Below are 17213 nucleotides of genomic sequence, written 5' to 3'. Positions count from 1 at the left end.
TATCACCAAACGTTAACCCTCTGTGGGTGAGGTGATCCTGATGAGAATCAGATATCTGAGGCTCATGTGGACTGTACTGTGCTGTCAGGACAGAAGAGGAGGAGGGTGACTCTCAGGGTGAGGATTGTGATAACACAGAGGATGATGATGGGTTGTAGATGCCACTTGGCATGAACACAGAGGCACGCAGCTGAGTAGGTCATCTGAGGAGGTGGAAGAGGAAGAAGATGAGGAGGTTACATTGCACCATATAGACACAGAGTGATGCAACCACATCAAGCACTGCTTCCTCAGCCACAACCTTGGCTGTGGCCAGCAGCATTCGCAGGTCTGTAGCTTGCAGAGGCAGAAAGGGTTACCTAGCCTGGGCCTTTTTTAACACCGCAAAAGATGAGCCAACTCACATTATCTGCCAACTTTGCAAAAAAAAACTGAGTAGAGGGAAAAAGTGCACTAATTTCACTACGACATGTATGAACCTTCACATGGCAATCAAAATGTGTTATTCTGGCAATCCCACTGTGATAAAATGTGGACCCCAAATACCATCAACCAGTCCATCAACCGCACCTGCTGATTCTTCCTTCTAGTCTGTTACCGTGCCAAGTACTGTCACGTATGTCTCTGAAAAATTACAAGAGTCTCACCCTTCTGCTGACTTCCTGAGATAAGAGCAGGTGTGACTTCAGAGTTTTCAGGACCGACTACCCCCACCTGTGGCAACCACGAAGAGGAGGTAATGACAAGCTTAGGAAGCTGACAGTCCATTGAGGTACAAGGCCAGGTGACTGGAGGGTCACAACTTGGTTTCTCAGAACATCTCCATTGGAGCCAGGTGACTGGTGGGTTCCAATCCTTGTTTTCCCAAATGAATCCGTAGGGTTCAGGTGCTTACTACTCCAAATGTATCCATGGATTCAATGATGGTCAATGGATCTGAATACAGAGGCATTTCCCCTTTTTATAGTTCACAATTGTTGTCTTTCAAGCAATTATCCACAGATCAAGGGGAAGGGGTGATGAGATTCACCAACATTATTTGATTATTTACAGTTTATCCTTCAATGTTTGCAAGTCCAAAAATAAAGAGCTTATGTAAGAGGTAAATAAACATTCATCAGTTTACAAATATTAATTCAACATACAAGAAGAGTCAACATTTCAGACTCTTGACCAACCGAAGAGAGAAACACCGAAAATTCAAAAGTCAACATACAGATAACAGTCTATGTTTCCTGGCTTACTGAAACTAGATGTCTGGATAATTAAGATTAAATGTTGTGTCATCACTAGTGTTGAGCGATACCGTCCGATACTTGAAAGTATCGGTATCGGAAAGTATCGGCCGATACCAGCAAAGTATCGGATCCAATCCGATACCGATACCCGATACCAGTACAAGTCAATGGGACTCAAGTATCGGACGGTATTCCTGATGGTTCCCAGGGTGTGAAGGAGAGGAAACTCTCCTTCAGGCCCTGAGAACCATATTAATGTGTAAAAGAAAGAATTAAAATAAAAAATATTGCTATACTCACCTCTCCGAGGGAACCGGCAGCGTTGTTTGCTTAAAATTCGCGCTTTTCTTTCCTTACGTGAAGTCCCGGCTTTGTGATTGGTTGCGTCGCAGTCACATGGGCGACGCAACCAATCACAGCAAGCCGTGACGTAATTTCAGGTCCTTAAGGATTTTAAAATTACGTCCCGGCTTTGTGATTGGTTGCGTCGCAGTCACATGGGCGACGCAACCAATCACAGCAAGCCGTGACGTAATTTCAGGCCCTTAAGGATTTTAAATTACGTCCCGGCTTTGTGATTGGTTGCGTCGCAGTCACGTGGGCGACGCAACCAATCACAAGCCGTGACGTCACGGGAGGCTGGACACGCGCGCATTTTAAAATGCGCGCTTGTCCAGCCTCCCGTGACGTCCCGGCTTGTGATTGGTTGCGTCGCGGTCAACCAATCACAAGCCGGGAGGCTGGACACGCGCGCATTTTAAAATGCGCGCGTGTCCAGCCTCCCGGCTTGTGATTGGTTGACCGCGACGCAACCAATCACAAGCCGGGACGTCACGGGAGGCTGGACAAGCGCGCATTTTAAAATGCGCGCGTGTCCAGCCTCCCAGCTTGTGATTGGTTGACCGCGATGCAACCAATCACAAGCCGGGACGTCACGGGAGGCTGGACAAGCGCGCATTTTAAAATGCGCGCGTGTCCAGCCTCCCGTGACGTCACGGCTTGTGATTGGTTGCGTCGCCCATGTGACTGCGACGCAACCAATCACAAAGCCGGGACATAATTTTAAAATCCTTAAGGGCCTGAAATTACGTTACGGCTTGCTGTGATTGGTTGCGTCGCCCATGTGACTGCGACGCAACCAATCACAAAGCCGGGAAGTAATTTTAAAATCCTTAAGGACCTGAAATTACGTCACGGCTTGCTGTGATTGGTTGCGTCGCCCATGTGACTGCGACGCAACCAATCACAAGCCGGGACTTCACGTAAAGGAAAGAAAAGCGCGAATTTTAAACAAAGAACGCTGCCGCTTCCCTCGGTAAGGTGCAGGCTGCGTCGGAGAGGTGAGTATAGCAATATTTTTTATTTTAATTCTCTCTTTTACACATTTTTACATTAATGTTGTTTCGATACCGATACCCGATACCACAAAAGTATCGGATCTCGGTATCGGAATTCCGATACCCGCAAGTATCGGCCGATACCCGATACTTGCGGTATCGGAATGCTCAACACTAGTCATCACAGCTGTCTACCAGAGATAATTAACTGAAAAATCCTTCCTGGAAAGTAGTTCCAAGGTTCGTTGGTCCTTACAAGGTGTTCACTGTAATTAACTCTGTGGCCTTTCATCTTGAGCTTTCTTTAACTCTTAAAATCCACTATGTTTTCCACAGGTCGTTGCTCAAAAAATATGTAGAGCCTGTGGAACCATCACTCTTGCAGTTGCCACCAATTATTGTTGATGGTATTTTGGAGTTTCAGGTGGCAAGAAATGTGGATTCTTGTATGGTTTGTTGCTCTTTAGAATACTTGGTGCACTTGAAGGAGTATGGTCCTGAGGAGAGGATGTGGGAACTGGCATCTGAAGTTAATGTCAGTAAACTAATTTGATCCTTCCATGTTGTCCACTTGGATAAACCCGGTCTCAAGGGTCCAGTGGCCCCTCATAGAAGGGGGGTACTGTCACAAACGCAGGTGTCACATACCCCTGGAAGACCTGGAGTTAGACGGTCACATTGGGAAATGAATTACAGGTCTTCTATAGAGATGGTGTGACTTGTGTCCCATATAAAATGGATTTAGTTTCCTCTGAAGAGGTTAATGACCCTTTCAATGCTTGTCAGAAACATGCAGCTCCATTTCTGCTGCTTCTGATCTGGTCATTACCTCTTTTTATAAAAACTGGTCAGACCTTCTTATCCCTGCAGGTGAAAGATTTGTCTTCCCGTTATGACGCTATTCACTTCTCACAGCCAAACCATGAGTCAGATTGGTCAGGGAGTTCAAGGTCAGAAGCCAGAAGGGTACATCATAAACAGAAGGAAGAGACAAAAGCGTAGTCAGGTAATGTTCCAAGGTCAGAGTACCTACCTAATGGATCAGAGGTGAAGGAGTTAAACAGGTATATGGTCAGAACGAAGTCCATGGTCAGGCAACAGAACTCAAGGCACAGGACAACAAACAAGCTGAATGTACATCTGGCAGAGTTCGGGGAGACAGATCAGTTAAGTATCATGGCAATTACCTGGAATAATGAACAATTGGAGACAGCTGACACCTCACAGTCTCAGATTGGATAGTCGAGCTGTCAATCAACACACTGACATCTCAGCACATCCCTGTACTAGATTGGATGGCCAAGCTGTCAATCAAAGTACTGACAGCTTCAGCATACTCCTATACCAGATTGGATGACCGAGCTGTCAGTAACTCCATCCCAGACATACTGAGGGGTGGAACCATGACACCTGTGCCGTGTGCTAAAGCTAAGTGGTTAGAGTAGAGTTGTTGTAGTAGTGTTTTGAGGTTTGCTGTAGTACGTGGATGTTTATCTCCTGGTCCCTGTTCCCATTTAATTTATTCCTCCCTGTCCCTATCATCCCCTTATTGTTGGTTAGTGCTTTTGTATGTTAGAGATTGTCTTTTATTCCAGGTTTTGTCTTTGTTTCTTGTTTATGTTACATTTCTGTTCCATGCTTCATGGGGTGGGGGAGGGAACAAATTTGGATTTAATACAAGCATAGTAAGGTCAGAGAACTCGGGCCTCTCTACCTTCAAGACTACCCCATGGACTTAGATAGTTAGGGTCCCAGTTACAGGGACAGTTTGAGGCCTTCCTTCCTTACCAAAGACCGTCACAGTGAAAAAACTATATGCAGATGGTTAAGAAATTTCCTACAAGATAGGAAACAATGAGTTCTTGTAAATGGAACATTCTCTATATGGGATATAGTCAGCAATGGGGTTCCACAGGGATCTGTATTAGGAAGGGTTCATTTGAACCTCTTTATTAATTACCTTGTGGATGAGATTGACAGTAGTGTTGAGCGATACCTTCCGATACTTGAAAGTATCGGTATCGGATAGTATCGGCCGATATCCGAAAAATATCGGATATCGCCGATACCGATACCCGATACCAATACAAGTCAATGGGACACAAGTATCGGAAGCTATCCTGGATGGTTCCCAGGGTCTGAAGGAGAGGAAACTCTCCTTCAGGCCCTGGGATCCATATTCATGTAAAAAATAAAGAATAAAAATAAAAAATATGGATATACTCACCCCTCCAGCGGACCCTGGACCTAGCGGTGTTAACCGGCAGCCTCCGTTCCTAACAATGAGCGCGTGAAGGACCTTCGATGACGTGGCGGCTTGTGATTGGTCGCGTGACCGCTCATGTGACCGCTCACGCGACCAATCACAAGACCGCGACGTCATCGCAGGTCCTTCACTCGCTCATTCTTAGGAACGGAGGCTGCCGGTTGCAGCGGTTACAACCAGGGCGCGTCAGAGGGTGAGTATATCCCTATTTTTTATTTTTATTCTTTATTTTACACATGAATAAGCATTCCGATCCCGATTCCCGATATCGCAAAAGTATCGGAACTCGGTATCGGAATTCCGATACCGCAAATATCGGCTGATACCCGATACTTGCGGTATAGGAATGCTCAACACTAATTGACAGTAAAGTGTCAATCTTTGCTGATGACACCAAAATATGTTTTAAATTAAAATCTGTCTGTGACATTAAAATATTGCAAAATGGAAAAACAATCTGGATAAGATGACTGAATAGGCAAACACTTGTCAAATGATAAATAATGTTGATAAATGTAGAGTAATGCAAGTAGGATGGAATAATCCTATTGCTGCATATACATTAAACGGGAGTATAGTTATAAATTGGAAGATCTCACCCTTACCGTTTAACAATCACCCACGAATAAAGCACTGAAGGAAGGGGAACGTTAAAGGGAACCTGTCACCACGTTTTTGGAAGATGGGATAAAAATAGCGTTAAATAGGGGCAGAGGTGGGCGTTACATTAGTGTGTGTGTTATGCGTTTATTACCCACCTAAGTTGCCGAAATAACTTTGCAAAGTCTCTGTTTTCGCCTGTCAATCAGGCTAGTCTGGTCAGATGGGCGTTGTCTTCACCCAGATTTGGCGTAGTTTTCCGTTGGTGGCGTAGTGGTGTGCGCATGCCCAAGGTCCCGAATCCTCTTCCAGGGGATTTAAAATAGCGCGGTGTTCGTTATTGCATTGGTGATCGGTGGGCGCGGCCATCTTCCTTTGGCCGCGCGTGCGCAGAAGCGGCGCTCTGCTGGCCGCGGCTTCAGGAAAATGGCCGCCGCGATATCCATCTGCGCACGCGCGGCATCGCGGCGGCCATTTTCCTGAAGCCGCGGCCAGCAGAGCGCCGCTTCTGCGCACGCGCGGCCAAAGGAAGATGGCCGCGCCCACCGATCACCAATGCAATAACGAACACCGCGCTATTTTAAATCCCCTGGAAGAGGATTCGGGACCTTGGGCATGCGCACACCACTACGCCACCAACGGAAAACTACGCCAAATCTGGGTGAAGACACCACGCCCATGCGACCTGACCAGCCTGATTGACAGGCGAAAACGGAGACTTTGCAAAGTTATTTCGGCAACTTAGGTGGGTAATAAACGCATAACACACACACTAATGTAACGCCCACCTCTGCCCCTATTTAACGCTATTTTTATCCCATCTTCCAAAAACGTGGTGACAGGTTCCCTTTAAGTATGTTGTACCTATAATCCCCTGTCGTGCCCCATGTATGAACTCCTGCCCTAAAAGGGCAGTACACAAGTGAAGCCCTGGTAAGTGTTAACCCCCAAATCTCTTCTCTATGCATTTCAACTCTGTTACAAAGGCCTCATCAGAAGAATATAGGGTAATTAGAGTAGGTATAAATGTAGACAAAAAAATACAAAAGGTAATGAAGTGGCACTAAGTCATATTGAGGGCATATGTGATCTAGCCTCCCATGTGCCTGATAATCTCTAGACTGTGTGTCAAGAGGCTCCGACAGAACTGTCAGCTTTTTAAAAGTTGGCGTGTGACATCAGCGCATCCATGCTGAATGAGAAGTGTGTATCCCACAGCCAATTGCACAGACGCCGATATGACGTGATATGCGTCATCAAGGGTGTGTAAGAAGGAGACTCGCATCAGTGAACTAAAACAGTCATTGTTGTGATGATGTAATGCACATCATCGAGAGGTGTGTCTGAGGGGGGCTTTTAATGCTAATGATGGCATAATACCAGCTCAATACCCAAGGGTATTGGCTTATACAGACGTTCGTAGCGACGTCTGGCACTAGCCACTAGGACTGGAACAGACTGGCCAGTAATATGTACATAACAAAATAATGTGAGTACATGATACATGTTGTTACTTCCTGATGAAAAAATCATTTTAACTTTGAAACGTGTCGAATAAACCACAATTCTTTCATCACATCTTGCCTGGATTGACGTCTCTACATCGTCAGCAGCAAGGACCTGTTCCAGAGAAACCCTTCTATATTCATGTTAACGGTCACTTGCTGACTCGTGGATCTGCTGCAGCTGTCACTAACGCTTAATGGTGTTACTCACACTTAACTTAAGATCATACTGAGTCTATAGAATAAGACCCCATTTTCGCTAATTTCTCCCACAGCTTTATCGTCAAAAATCGCATGAGTGACACCCTACTAAAAGAGATGCAATATCCTCAAGGGCATGATGTAAATACCCAGAGTGAATAGTGTATAAACAATATTCCCTTACTAGGGGCAAAGGGTAATAACACTGTTAATTCAAACTGTTCAGTGAGCATTTAGCCTTAGGCTAAAAGTCTGCAGTCACTCTATGTTGTTTGTTGTTAATGTATCTTCTTAGTAAGCTTCCTTACCCTACCTATGTAAGAAACTTGGTTGTGTTACAATATCTATGCATTCAGAGGTATACTGGTTAAGGATGGGCCACTTTGCATGGGCCATTGTTATGTGCTTGCCACCAAGGCTAAAGCTTGTTGGCTAGCTCCAGTGCACAGTTTATTGAATATAGCCTACAGTCCAATTATTTCTGATTAGAAATTAGATACAGCTAGGAATATACTTACATCAGGAATCAAAGCACGATAGTCATCTGTTCTTAGCCATAATGCATGTGGATGCTGAAAAATTTAAATCAATTATATTAGGGACAAGCTTATTAAAGGGTCCCTTTAATTACATTCAGCTGGAGAATAAATTATTATGTAATTATGTCAGTTATTCTCAAACATCTTACCTTTGAAGAGCCTCCCAACTCTAATGCAAAAAAGCTCCAGCTAAGATTTATCTGCATTGTTTCCCAACTTTAGGGTGCAGTCAGACTGCCGTATTACAATCCTCCTACTGGACTTCGGCTCTCCGGATCTGAGAATGACAGCTGCATAGAAATACATGCTGTCATGCTAAGGTCAGGATAGCCAACGGCCAATTTGAGGATTGCGATGCCATCCTTGCGTGAGTAATATGGAAATCTGACTGCACCCATACATTAGTATTTTAAAGCAAGATCCATTTGCTGTAGCTATTGCACACACATCAGCTCCCCATGCTGCTGCCTTAAAAGGAACCTTTGATTGAAAAAGGTTCCAAGAATCACTAATGTAGCAGACATTTAACTTCACCATAAGCCATTTTAGCCTATAAGAAAATCCTTTTACACCCCTCTAGGCCTAAAGGCAGACAAAGAAGTCTTGGCTAGGGTTGAGCGACTTTTATTTTTATAGGATCGGGTCGGGTTTCACGAAACACGACTTTCTCAAAAGTCGGGTCGAGTGAAATCGGCCGATCCTATAAAAAAGTGGGGGTCGGGGTCGGCCGAAACGCGAAACCCAATGCAGTGCAATGGGATACTATAGTTCCCAGGGTCTGAAGGAGAGGAAACTCTCCTTCAGGCCCTGGGATCCATATTTATGTGTAAAATAAAGAATTAAAATAAAAAATATTGATATGCTCACCTCTCTGACGCAGCCTGGACATCACCGCTGGTAACCGGCATCTTCCGTTCCTAAAAATGGCGCTTGAAAGACCTTTCGAATGCTTCACGGCTTGTGATTGGTCGCGGCGGCCCACGTGACCGCTGAGCGACCAATCACAAGCCGGTGACGTAATTCTCAGGTCCTGTTCTGGTTCTCAGGTACATGAGAATTACGTCACGGCTTGTGATTGGTCGCTGAGCGGTCACGTGGGCCGCCGCGACCAATCACAAAGCCGTGACGTCATCGGAAGGTCCTTCACGCGTTCATTCTTAAGAAGGAAGGCTGCTGGAAAGAAGCCGAGGGTGAGTATATTCCTATTAGGTCACGTGGGCCGCCGCTACCAATCACAAGCCGTGAAGCATTCGAAAGGTCTTTCAAGCGCCATTTTTAGGAACGGAAGATGCCGGTTACCAGCGGCGATGTCCAGGCTGCGTCGGAGAGGTGAGCATATCAATATTTTTTATTTTAATTCTTTATTTTACACTTAAATGTGGATTCTGATACCGATTTCCGATATCGCAAACATATCGGAACTCGGTATCGGAATCCCGATACCAGATTCAGAAGATCGCCGACCTCATGGCCGACCCCCACACAGGGGTCGGGTCGGGTTTCATGAAACCCGACTTTGCCAAAAGTCGGCGACTTCTGAAAATGGTCGACCCGTTTCGCTCAACCCTAGTCTTGGCTGCTGATCCAGCCAATCAGTGTCTTTCAGCCATTTGTTATATTGATTCCTGGCACTTGTCTGATGTGACTAACTAAATTTAATTTTTTTACATTTAGAAGCTTAACCCTGCTGTTCTGTTGGTCAAAAATGACCGTTTTTGAAATTCTATAATGTTATAAAAATTCAGCGTGTGATTCTGAGACTTGAGGCTCCCTGACTTTTCGTCATTAGGGGGGTACTCCCTGTGGGAATTTTTTTTTTTTTTAATTTTTGTTTACTTTATTTGTCAGTACAAGTGTATGTGAAATCTAAACAGAACAGCAGGGTTTTAAAGGGGATTTAACATTTTAGACATTTATGCCATATTCCTCACCTATCAGCAGAATATTGTGGTGACCTCAGTCTGCCTGTTTCATAGTCACTGCAGTGTATACAGAGCTTAAGAGAAACGTTGATGCTTGCAAGTGTTGCCATCAATCCATAAATTCCTATGGAGACTATCGAGGTGCTGAACTAGTCAAAGGGTCTAATTGAGCCCTTAGTTTCCTACTTGATGAAAGTGTTAGAGGTGGGGGACAAACACCGATCAAGCATTTATGATGTATCCTGTGAATTTCCTTTAGATGTTTAAAAGGACCTGTTTAGTCCTCAAAGTTCCCTGTTACTCAGTTCCTGAGCTTGCATCAAAGACAGGATATAATAGTTTTTATGGTAAATGGATTTTTTATTTTTGATGTTTTCTTTTAAAAATGTTCATATCACTATTAGTGTTGAGCGATACCTTCCGATATCGGAAAGTATCGGTATCGGAAAGTATCGGAAAGTATCGGCCGATACCGTCAAAATATCGGATCTAATCCGATACCGATACCCGATCCCAATGCAAGTCAATGGGACGAAAATATCGGAATTAAAATAAACCCTTTATAAACTTGTAGGTTCATTCTACATGAAGGAAAACAACTAAGAATAATGTAGGATGTATTGGGGGACGTGGCGGAGACATTAAAGGCACAGAGGTTTAGCCCAATGTAATAGAATAGCAGGATTTTGTTTTGTTTTTTATGACGTTCGGCGTTAGAAAGATTTTGACTATGTTAATTTTTTTTTTATTTTGTCAGATATTGATGTTTCACTACTTCCACGCCCTTCACCTTCTTTTTTACTTCTCCCACACTTTCTTCTTCATTATGCTCATCATCAGCTTCTTTGACATCAACTTCTTCACCTTATTCATCTTCTTCTTCATCTTCTATCTATTATTTTTTTGGTTACATTGTTCATATTCTTTTTATTTTACTATTATCTTCATCATATTCTACTTCTTCATCATATTCTTATTTGTGACAGGCATTCCCGTAGTTGTTATCTATAAAAGTTTGAAGATTACACCTTCCGTTCTGCCTGTCACAAAACAGTTACATTTGTCCGCGTTCAGTTTGGCCTGCAGCATCAGGCTTTATCCAGGGGCACCACGAGGAGGAACGGACTCACCCCCATACACTGCTTAGTCTTCTTCTGCTTATAATTTAGATAATATTTTTTGCTCTGATATTTAGTGTTATGCTTAATGTTCTTCTGCTCTTTGTTCTGCAGCCTCTTGTTCTTCTGCTTCTCGGTCTTCCAGGTCGTCGTCGTCTCCAGGGTCGTCGTCTCCGTGGTCGTCGTCATCGGGGTGGTCTTCAGGGTCGTCGTCTCTGGGGTCGTCGTCATCGGGGTGGTCTTCAGGGTCATCGTCTCCAGGGTCGTCGTCATCACGGTGGTTGTCGTCTCTGGTGTCGTCGTCATCTTAGGGGTGGTCTTCCGGGTCATCGTGTTTAGTCTCTTGAACTTGGAAATGTAGCAGAAGGTACAAGAAGGCTGAGAAAATGCCGAGAACCAGCTGATGGAACTGGAACTCGGATGGCTACCCGAAGGTCCAAGAGCCAATGGAACTACCGAGGACCAGCTGACGTTACTGGAACCCGGTTACTAAGCAGGAGGTACCCGTGCTTGAAAGCACTACCAAGGACCACCTGACGTTGGTGGAACTCGGATACCCAGAGGGAGGCACCTAAGCCAAAGGCTCTGCCCGGAACCAGCTGACGGTACTGGAACCAGGATGGGGAGCAGAAGGTACAAGAGCAAAAGACAGTGCCGAGAACCAGCTGACGGTGCTGGAACCCGGATGGGTAGCCGAAGGTCCAAGAGCCAATGGAACTACCGAGGACCAGCTGACGTTACTGGAACCCGGTTACTAAGCAGGAGGTACCCGTGCCTGAAAGCACTACCAAGGACCACCTGACGTTGGTGGAACTCGGATACCCAGAGGGAGGCACCTAAGCCAAAGGCTCTGCCCGGAACCAGCTGACGGTACTGGAACCAGGATGGGGAGCAGAAGGTACAAGAGCAAGTGTCTGCGTGGCTTTTGCAGGACACGATGCCGGCTGCACAGCAGGGGAACAGCTGGCGGTGCTGAACCCCACTGACACATTGGCTGGTGTTTTTCTCTGTGCAGCTAGCAGTACCGGGCCCCAACTGGCGGTGTTAAAGCCCGGGGTCAGCAGGAGGAGGAGATGGAGCAGAGTGTAGGCCGAAGCCTGCACTGGCGGCAGCTTTGGGTCTGTTGTGCCTGCGTGGCAGTTGCAGGACACGTTGCCGGCTGCACAGCAGGGGAACAGCTGGCGGTGCTGAACCCCACTGACACATTGGCTGGTGTTTTTCTCTGTGCAGCTAGCAGTACCGGGCCCCAACTGGCGGTGTTGGAGCCCGGGCTCTGCAGGGGGAGCAGAGTGTAGGCCGAAGCCTAATTGAACCAATTTCAAAGGTAACCTTTAACCCCCCCTCAGGGGTTACAAAGTAGAAGAGCCACAGCTTATGCAGCAGTAGTGCTGCACAAGTCAAAGGTTGCTCTTTTAATGTTTCTCCTTGCACACGCTGAATGAAACACGTATAACATTTAGCCCTTTATACAGTCAAACTGTGTTGGAGGCGCGAGTTCCCTTTGTAATGAGACGCAGCACAGATGTCAAGAATTCCAACCTTGGTGCTGGGTGCAGCCTCCTGAGCGTTGTTATTTGCTGTACAGGAGTCTGCGCTGTCGTGTTATCCCCTGGCCTAGCGCTGTTAGCGCTGCCCATCTTCTGACATCATTTAATGTCGGCCGGTGCGGTTCGCGATGACCATGAATCCCAGCCCCGCAGTGTCTTAACATTGTTAAAACACTGCGGGGCTGGGATTCCTGGCCTGGCGCAGCACATATGTTCGCCTCTCACACTCGGGTCCTTACACCCGCTTCAGACTGTGCGGCGTCAGCTGATCCCTTATCGCATGCCACGGCCATGAAGCCGCACAGTCTGAAGAAGGCGGAAGGAGATGAGGGACAGGCGAACTGATGCACTGATCATGCCCATCAATCACACCCTCGCAGTCCCAATAAATAAGACACCGAGGGGCGTTGTGTGGGTCAGGGCGGCCGCAGAGGCGCAGGCAGCCAAACAATGATGCCAGAAGACGGGCAGCGCTACCAAGGGGGTTGCAGCATGTCATTACAAAGGAAAGTCACACCACCGGGACGGTTAAATGGTCACACAGAGGACACATTTTAGACGTGTTTTCAGTTCCACATGTGCGAGGAGAATACGTTTATGAGCCACCTTGCACACATGCAGCATTACCGCTGTACAAGGTGGCTGTAAAACGTACAAACGCCTGGGGGAGGGGGGACAGGTTCCCTTCAATTTCAGTTCTGGTGTCTGCGTGGCTTTTGCAGGACACGATGCCGGCTGCACAGCAGGGGAACAGCTGGCGGTGCTGAACCCCACTGACACATTGGCTGGTGTTTTTCTCTGTGCAGCTAGCAGTACCGGGCCCCAACTGGCAGTGTTAGAGCCCGGGGTCAGCAGGAGGAGGAGAGGGAGCAGAGTGTAGGCCGAAGCCTGCACTGGCGGCAGCTTTGGGTCTGTTGTGCCTGCGTGGCAGTTGCAGGACACGTTGCCGGCTACACAGCAGGGGAACAGCTGGCGGTGCTGAACCCCACTGACACATTGGCGAGGTGTTTGGCTCTGTGCAGCCAGCACTTCCAGACAGCAACTGGCGGTGCTGCAGCCCGGGCTCTGCAGGTGGAGCAGAGTGTAGGCTGAAGCCTAATTGAACCGATTTTAAAAGTAACCTTTAACCCCCCCTCAGGGGTGAAAAACTACAAGAGCCACAGCTTGGGCAGCAGTAATGCTGCACAAGTGAAAGGTTGCTCTTTTAATTTTGCTCCTTGCACACGCTGAAAGGAACACGTACAACATTTAGGCCCTTACACAGTCAAACTGTTTTGGAGGCGTGAGTTCCCCTCGTAAGGAGACGCAGCACAGCTTGCAAAAATGCCACCTTGGTGCTTTGCGCGGCCTCCTGAGCATCGTTATTTGTTGCACAGGAGTCTGCGCTGTCGTGTTATCCCTTGGCCTTGCGCTGTTAGTGCTGCCCGTCCTCTGACATCATTTGATGTCGGCCGGTGCGGTTCGCGATGCCCATGAATCCCAGCCCCGCAGTGTCTTGACATAGTTAAAACACTGTGGGGCTGGGATTAATGGCCTGGCGCAGCACATATGTTCGCCTCTCACACTCGGGTCCTTACACCTGCTTCAGACTATGCGGCGTCAGCTGATCCCTTATCGCATGCCACAGCCATGAAGCCGCACAGTCCGAAGAAGGCGGAAGGAGATGAGGGACAGGCGAAGAAATGCACCGTTCATGCCCGTCAATCACACCCTCGCAGTCAAAATAAATAAGACACCGAGGGGCGTTGTGTGGGGCAAGGCGGCCGCAGAGGCGCACCCAGCCAAACAATGATGCCAGAAGACGGGCAGCGTTACCAAGGAGCTTGTTGCGTGTCAATACAAAGGAAAATCACACATGAGGGACGTTTTAATGGTCACAGAGGACACATTTTAGACGTGTTCAGTTCCACGAGTGCAAGGAGAATAAGTTTCTGAGCCACCTTGCACACATGCAGCATTACTGCTGTACAAGGTGGCTGTAAAACATAGAAACATCTGGGGGAGGGGGGACAGGTTCCCTTCAATTTCAGTTCTTGTGTCTGCGTGGCGGTCGCAGGACACGTTGCCGGCTACACAGCAGGGGAACAGCTGGCGGTGCTGAACCCCACTGACACATTGGCTGGTATTTTTCTCTGTGCAGCTAGCACATCTGGGCCAAAACTGGCGGTGTTAGAGCCCAGGGTCAGCAGGAGGAACAGGGGGAGCGGAGTGTAGGCCGAAGCCTGCACTGGAGCAAGTTGAAAGGAAACCTTTAACCCCCCCCCCCCCCCCAGGCGTTTGTAGCTGAAAGAGCCATTGTGTACAGCACTAATGCTGGAAAAGGTAAACTTAGCTCTTTTAATTATGGTCCTTGCACATGCTGAACCTAACACTTATGAAATGTGTCCCCTCACAGCGTTAAACCGTTTTGCAGGTGGAACTTTCCTTTGTCGTGTGACGAAGCACAGCCATCATTTTTACCCCCTTGGCGCCGTGCGCCGCCTCCTCAGCGTTGTTTGAATCTGTCCCGGAGCCTTGGCTGTTAGGTTAGCCCTTGGCCATGCACACATGTTGCGCTGCCCGTCTTCTGACATCATTTGGTGTCAGGCTGGCTGCGCCTGTGCGGGTGCGCTGGCCGAGATCCCGCCTCGCAGTGTCGTCTAATGTAATCCCACCGCGGGCCTGGGATCCGTGACAATGCGCAGTGCATATCCTCGCCTCTCACTCCCCTCCCTACGGCTTCTTCAGACTGTGCGGTGTCACGGCCGTGGCATGCTATTAGGGATCAGCTTACACCGCACAGTCTTAAGAAGCCGTAGGGAGGGGAGTGAGAGGCGAGGATATGCACTGCGCATGGCCACGGATCCCAGGCCCGCGGTGGGATTACATTAGACGACACTGCGAGGCGGGATCTCGGCCAGCGCACCCGCACAGGCGCAGCCAGCCTGACACCAAATGATGTCAGAAGATGGGCAGCGCAACATGTGTGCATGGCCAAGGGCTAACCTAACAGCCAAGGCTCTGGGACAGATTCAAACAACGCTGAGGAGGCGGCGCACGGCGCCAAGGGGGTAAAAATGATGGCTGTGCTGCGTCACACGACAAAGGAAAGTTCCACCTACCGGACGGTTTAACGGTGTGTGGGGACACATTTCATAAGTGTTAGGTTCAGCATGTGCAAGGAGCACCACGAAAAGAGGCACTTTTTCCCTTTGCATCATTACTGCTGCACAAGGTGGCTCCTTCAGTAACAAACGCCTGGGGGGGGGACAGGTTCCCTTAAATTTAACTTGTTGTGCCTGCGTGGCGGTCGCAGTACACGTTGCCGTATACACAGCAGGGGAACAGCTGGCGGTGCTGAACCCCACTAACACATTGGCGAGGTGTTTGGCTCTGTGCGTACAGCACTTCTGGACGGCAACTAGCGTTGTTGGAGCCCAGGGACAGGTGGAGGAGGAGGAGGTAGGAGGAGGTAGGAGGGATTGCCACACACACAGCAGGGGAACAGCTGACGTTACTGAACCCCAATAACAGAGGAGGGACTGTTGACTGTGCGGACAGCACTTCTGGACGGCAACTAGCGTTGTTGGAGCCCAGGGACAGGTGGAGGAGGAGGAGGTAGGAGGAGGTAGGAGGGATTGCCACACACACAGCAGGGGAACAGCTGACGTTACTGAACCCCAATAACAGAGGAGGGACTGTTGACTGTGCGTACAGCACTACTGGACGGCAACTAGCGGTGTTGGAGCCCAGGGACAGGTGGAGGAGGAGGAGGTGGAGGAGGTAGGAGGGATTGCCACACACACAGCTGGGGAACAGCTGATGTTACTGAACCCCAATAACAGAGGAGTGACTGTTGACTGTGCGTACAGCACTACTGGACGGCAACTAGCGGTGTTGGAGCCCAGGGACAGGTGGAGGAGGAGGAGGTGGAGGAGGTAGGAGGGATTGCCACACACACAGCAGGGGAACAGCTGACGTTACTGAACCCCAATAACAGAGGAGGGACTGTTGGGACTGTGCGGACAGCACTTCTGGATGGCAACTGGCGTTGTTGGAGCCCAGGGACAGGTGGAGGAGGAGGAGGTAGGAGGAGGTAGGAGGGATTGCCACACACACAGCAGGGGAACAGCTGACGTTACTGAACCCCAATAACAGAGGAGGGACTGTTGACTGTGCGTACAGCACTACTGGACGGCAACTAGCATTGTTGGAGCCCAGGGACAGGTGGAGGAGGAGGAGGTAGGAGGAGGTAGGAGGGATTGCCACACACACAGCAGGGGAACAGCTGACGTTACTGAACCCCAATAACAGAGGAGCGACTGTTGGGACTGTGCGGACAGCACTTCTGGACGGCAACTAGCGGTGTTGGAGCCCAGGGACAGGTGGAAAAGCAGAGGAACACAATGTAGGCCGAAGCCTGAGAAAGTCGAAAGGGAACCTTTAACCCCCCCCAAGGCGTTTGTAGCTGAAAGAGCCAGCTTGTGCAGCACAAAAGATGCAAAAGGAAAAGGTGGCTCTTTTCATCATGCTCCTTGCAAACACAGAACTAAACACTTATAAAATGTGTCCCCTGAAACCGTCCCGGAGGTGGGACTTTCCTTCGTAATATGACGCAGCACAGCCGTCATTCCTACCCCCCCCCGGCGCCGTGCCCCGGCTCCTCAGCGTTGTTTGATTCCGTCCCGGAGCCTGCGCTGTTATGTTATCCCGTGGCCAGGCACACTTAGCGCTGCCCATCTTCTGACATCATTTGGTGTCAGGCTGGCTGCGCCTGTGCGGCCGCGCTGGCCGAGAGCCCGCCTCGCAGTGTCTTCTGATTTAATCCCACTGGGGGCCTGGGATCCATGGCCATGCGCAGTGCATATCCTCGCCTCTCACTCCCCTCCCTACGGCTTCTTAAGACTGTGCGGTGTCACGGCCGTGGCATGCTATTAGGGACCAGCTGACACCGAACAGTC

At 48.6% G+C, this 17213-nt stretch overlaps 1 protein-coding gene across 1 annotated transcript in view; it reads right to left on the bottom strand.

Moving 5' to 3' along the window:
* Positions 1-17213, bottom strand: part of LOC143769023 (BPI fold-containing family C protein-like) — a 199270-nt gene that overhangs the window by 101367 nt on the left and 80690 nt on the right. Inside the window, exon 4 of the mRNA XM_077257625.1 lies at positions 7666-7719. Within this exon, the coding sequence (XP_077113740.1) occupies positions 7666-7719 (54 nt within the window). The remainder of the gene's footprint in view (positions 1-7665; positions 7720-17213) is intronic.

Source organism: Ranitomeya variabilis, chromosome 4, assembly GCF_051348905.1.
Source record: "Ranitomeya variabilis isolate aRanVar5 chromosome 4, aRanVar5.hap1, whole genome shotgun sequence".
Classification (NCBI taxonomy): Eukaryota; Metazoa; Chordata; class Amphibia; order Anura; family Dendrobatidae; genus Ranitomeya; species Ranitomeya variabilis.
Note: the sequence above shows the minus strand (reverse complement) of the source record. Positions and strands in the feature narration are given on the sequence as shown.